The sequence below is a fragment of the Coenobita brevimanus genome, chromosome 50 (genome assembly GCF_032717465.1).
Source record: "Coenobita brevimanus isolate Jiangsu-jjx chromosome 50, ASM3271746v2, whole genome shotgun sequence".
Classification (NCBI taxonomy): domain Eukaryota; kingdom Metazoa; phylum Arthropoda; class Malacostraca; order Decapoda; family Coenobitidae; genus Coenobita; species Coenobita brevimanus.
The window spans coordinates 21,419,804-21,424,979 of record NC_137003.1 but is presented as its reverse complement, the minus strand read 5'-3'; the positions used below and the strand labels follow the sequence as shown (position 1 = coordinate 21,424,979).

Genomic DNA, 5,176 nt, shown 5'->3' with positions numbered 1-5,176 from the left:
CATCATCATCATCATCATCACTCTACTTTCCACTTACAGTACATCATCATCATTATCACTCTACTTCCCACTTACAGTACATCATCATGAACATCATGATCATGATCATCATCATCATCATCATCATCATCATCACTCTACTTCCCACTTACAGTACATCATCATGAACATCATCATTATCATCATCATCACCATCATCATCATCATCATCATCATCACTCTACTTTCCACTTACAGCACATCATGATCATGATCATGATCATCATGATCATCATCATCATCATCATCACTCTACTTCCCACTTACAGTACATCATCATCATCATCACTATTACCACTATTTCCTCCTCCCACTCAGCCACTGATTGCCTTAGATAAGGTTAGATTATGTTATGTTAGGATGGGATAAGTTAGGTTGGGCTGTGTTAGGTTAGTTAAATATGCCGTCACATCCTTACCTTTGACTCGGTCACCGACTTTCTGCATGAAGTGGTAAAAGTTCCCGGTGGGATGTGCCAGGTCGCCACTCCAGTAAGTCTGACACCACCGCCGAGCTGCCTCCCAGGTCCGTCCAATTTCAGTGTTTACGAGAAACACTTGGCCACCGTGCACAAAAGCTCCTGTGCCTGTAACAGCAGTTGGCAGTTTTGAATACATTAGTTCAACATGTGTACGATTATTTTTTATGAACGTACATGAAAGTGATTAATGGTCATTTTCTTCTTGTTTGTCAAGATGCATTACTCTAGCTCCACCCACTTTCATCTAATCCCATCACAAGGGTGTATATAACCCAGCCCACCCACCACCATTCCAGCCCATCCCACCCGCTCCTTTCCACCCACCCAGCCCAGATTTAGCTCCCCCAGTTTGTTCTCAGATCAAGCAACTTGTATGTCTGTATTACTACCGTTATAACTATTCATTGCCTGTTGAGGAGGTACGTTTGTAAATATAAACAAATTGATGTCAGTGTTCACCAAGAGATAATACCAACCTTGTGTTTTTTGTGGTTCGGATAAGCTTATCGCCAGCCCTGCAACGGTGTCTTGTATCTGAAGACAATTGGCTTGGTTGTGCTGCAGTGTGGCAACATTCTCCTCCAAGACGTCTTGTGCTTCCTTAATACTTGTTTGGTTGTCTTGTAAGATGGCTTGTGCTTCCTTCATACTTGTTTGGTTGTCTTGTAAGATGGCTTGTGCTTCCTTAATACTTGTTTGGTTGTCTTGTAAGATGGCTTGTGCTTCCTTAAAACGTGTTTGGTTGTCTTGTAAGATGGCTTGTTTCTGCTCGAGGAGGGATGTTGTCACTTGGAAAGACGACATATTTTTCTTGACTTCACTCATTATCTCTTCAAAAGAGGCCAGAGTCTGTTGGAGCCTTGTGTGTTGCCCGTTTAAGTTGCTGTGCCTTTGCTCCAGCGTGGCCAAGTTGTCACGCAAACCAGTCATATTTCTCTGTAAAGTCTCTTCACTAGAGGAATATAACTGATTAATTTGTCTGAAATTTTGGTCACACACAAATTGGTTCATCTGGAGTGCGGCAAAATTTTGTACAAACGTAGCCTGTGAGTGTTGCAACACGTTGAGGCTCTCTTGGATGGTCGTGTGACGTTCTCTCAGAAGTGCCAGCTCTTCCCTGACCAGCCTCAGCGCCTGCAGCACTGTCCACACGCTGACCACCTCATGCATGCCTTCTTTCTCATGTGCTGAAATGAAAAGTGTCTGCAGTATACACTGTCGTGAAGACGAGACTCAAGGCCAATTTCAAAAGTCACAATTTTTGCTTTTATTCGACCTCTAAGCCTAACTGGAAGAAAGTTGTAGTCTGGGATACAGATCATAGAAAAACTTGCCGTTTCCAGTTGGAATCTTTTATAGACTGTGTGGGTAACAATGTTATCGTGAAGTGTTCCTCGTACAGTCTATCTCTGAACTTTCGTTCTTAGTTCGATGCTTTTCTAGACTGTGTGAGTAACAATATTATCGTGAACTGTTCCTCGTGCAGCCTAGCTTTGAACTATCACCCTATCACTGGACAGCAAGTTTTCAGGCGAAACAACCCCTGGCTACGACTATCCTCAGGCCAGTGGTAGGAATGAAGGATGAGCAGAAACTATGGCTCACGACTGTTTGTTTCCTAATCACATCAATATCCAACTTGGTTATAATGATCCAAATGCGAAGGAGATTAGGAGATTTAATCCACTATATACACTGAACAAACAAGCAAATAAACTCTTGAAGAAGACCCAACGCAGGTTCTAAAAAGACTCCCTCAAAAATAATGTCTGTCTCTATTGCCAGATGCCTTAATCCCTTAAAGGGTGGCCACAGACAAATCGCCTCCATGTCATTCTGTTCCCTGCCAGGTCACTGCCCTTTTCCAGGTCAAACCCACGTATCTCTTATATCTCTCCATTCCATCCCTCCATCTCATCCTAGACCACCCCCTACCTCTTGCCCCCCCTCCACCTCACTCACATACAGTCTCCTGGTTAGTTTTTCGATCTCCATGCTCTCCACATGGCCAAATCGCTTCAGTGAAATTCTCCTAACTCTTACTATCATATCAGCAACCACGCCACAATGCTCCTCCACTTCCTCATTTGTCAGCCTGTTTCTCCATATAACTCCACATGCTCCTCTCAAATAACCCATTTCCACTGCTCTTACTCCTGACATGTATCCCTCCAACGTGGTCTAAGGTTCACTTCCATACGTTAGAGTTGGTATGACAATACTATCATTCAGTGACTTTTTTACTTCCGTCCTCACTCCCCAAATTCTTGTTACTGCTTTGAAAGAAAAAGCAAATTTTATTCCTTGTACCCCTCCAACCACTTCGCCATCCAAACTTCCATCCTTTCTCATCACATGACTGAAGTACTTAAATGCACTCACATTTTCGATTTCCTCTTCATCCAACCTCACTGTAAATTTAGAGAATTCATTTCTCTGTAAGACCATAACTTTACTCTTCCCTACAATCACCTTTAGATTCCGTTTCATACACGCTCCTTAACCCATTCACCTAGCTTTGCAGTTCCCCCTTGTTTTCACATAACAACACAGTATCGTCTGTAAACAACAGTACAGGATGATTCGAAATCCTGCCCTCTCCAATTAGGGCCGCTCAAACATAAACTGCCATACCTTGTATCTTTTTTTTATAACCCCATCCATATTCAGATTGAACAGCAATGGATACATGACACATCCCTGCTCCAATCATACTTTTTCGCATACCTTAGAAAAACACACCCAGTTCACTATCCATACGCACTGCAGCCTTAGCACCTTCGTACATACTCTTCAATGCATTCAACAACATCCCATTTACTCCATAACTATATTCTTAATCATCATCATCATCTTCATCATCATCACCATCATCATCATCATCATCATCATCATCCTGACTTTCCTTCCCACCATAGGGCAGGGTGATGTATATTAATATATTTTATATTAGTATTCTGTCCACTCCGTCATATGATTCTCCAAATCCATGAAGACTGCATACGACTTCTTTTCCTTCTTTAGAAACATTTACACTAAAGACCTAAGAATGAAAATCTGATCCAAACCTCTTCCCTTCCTAAAAACCTCCCTGTTGTTCTCCAACTACTTCCTCTGTTAATTCTATGACTCTGTCAATAGGCATCCTACCATATACTTTTCGTATTACTCTCAGAGGAAAAATGCCCCTATGATTACCAGGCATTTTTTTTTTTTCCACTTTTCCTTTTTACAGGAAAACAAATTATACCAGACTTCCAATCCCCCGGGGCTCTACCTTCGTCCCAGGCCAATCTGCCCATCTTCCATATTCATTCTACTAATATCTCTCCCCCATGCTTCAGTATTTCACCACACACCCCATCAATTGCTGTGGTTTTCCCCATTTTAACCTTTTTCATTGCTTCCACTACTTTCATCCTACTGATCTCTTCCTACCTTCTCATCTCCCTGCTTCTACCAGCTATTCCCCAGCTACTTATATTCGCATTCCTTTCATTCTTTATGTTTTACAGTCCCTAAAAGTGTTCTCTAATCTGCTCAATTTTTCTCCCTTCTGCACTAGCAATATACCATTTTTATCCTTCATTCCCCTTCTAATTTCTTTTTCATCCTGTCTAACTCTCTTTACCTGTTTCCAGAACATTACTTACATTTCCTCCATTTCACACTGATATTCCTCCCAAATTCTTCATCTACTCTCTTATTTCTTTCTCGTATTAATCTTTTCACCTCTCTCTTCCCCTCTGCATAGAACTCTCTTCTGTCTCTGAACTTCCTCCATGCCTCTGCTTCCCATCCGCTCAGTATAGGCTTTCTTCTTTTGCGCTACAGTTTGTCTGACCTCTTCATTCCACCATGCTGTTTCTTGCACCCACTTTCGTCTTCTCTTCATTCCACATACCACCTCACATTCTGCACAGAGTTCTTCTGTGAATATCTTGTACAAACCTTCCACCTCCCTCGTCTGCGCCAAATTATTTTTACCCCATTGCTCCTTCATTTCCCTCATATATGCTGCCTTTTCTTCATCCTCTTGCAACCCTTCTACTATCCTTGCATTGACTACTTCTCCTTGTCTTTACCTCCTCCTATTGAACCTTGACTTTCACCACCACCAAGTGGTGGTGAAAGTCCACCCCCCCAACCTCCGTATGGTCGTGCATCGATTACATACTTTCTCATTCTATCATCAACACACACATAATCAATCATTGCCTTCCGTTCATTCAATTCATCATCCACCCTCCTCATCACTCGCCAAGTATACCTGTTGATCATTTCGTGCCCATAGAGGATACTGGCTATCACCAACCCCTTCCCCTAATAAACGTCCATTAGGGCACTGTCGTTCTCATCCACTTCTGCAGGCACACTCCACTTGTAAACCACTCCATCCACCATCATATCTCCTACTATTTCATTCATATCCATAGACAAAAACACTATCTCATTCCTTTCAAACTTTTCTATGCACGCTTCCACATTTGCCCAGAACTCTTCTTTCACTCTGCTTGCACGATGTTGTGTTGACGCATACACACACACAATCGGCCACGTTTGTAACCCTACATTCAATCTTACCCACACAATCCTTGAACATACTGATCCATACTGTCTTATATTTTCCTTCCGTCACTTGCACACAGCATACAT

General features: G+C 42.2%; 1 protein-coding gene across 1 annotated transcript in view; it reads right to left on the bottom strand.

The window, feature by feature from the left end:
* Window positions 1-1,690, bottom strand: part of LOC145399805 (uncharacterized) — a 5,505-nt gene extending 3,815 nt beyond the window's left edge. The window contains exons 1-2 of the mRNA XM_080272354.1: window positions 997-1,690; window positions 458-625 (exon numbers count right to left, since the gene is read on the bottom strand). Coding sequence (XP_080128480.1) covers window positions 458-625; window positions 997-1,690 — 862 coding nt within the window. The remainder of the gene's footprint in view (window positions 1-457; window positions 626-996) is intronic.
* Window positions 1,691-5,176: the final 3,486 nt, after the last annotated feature.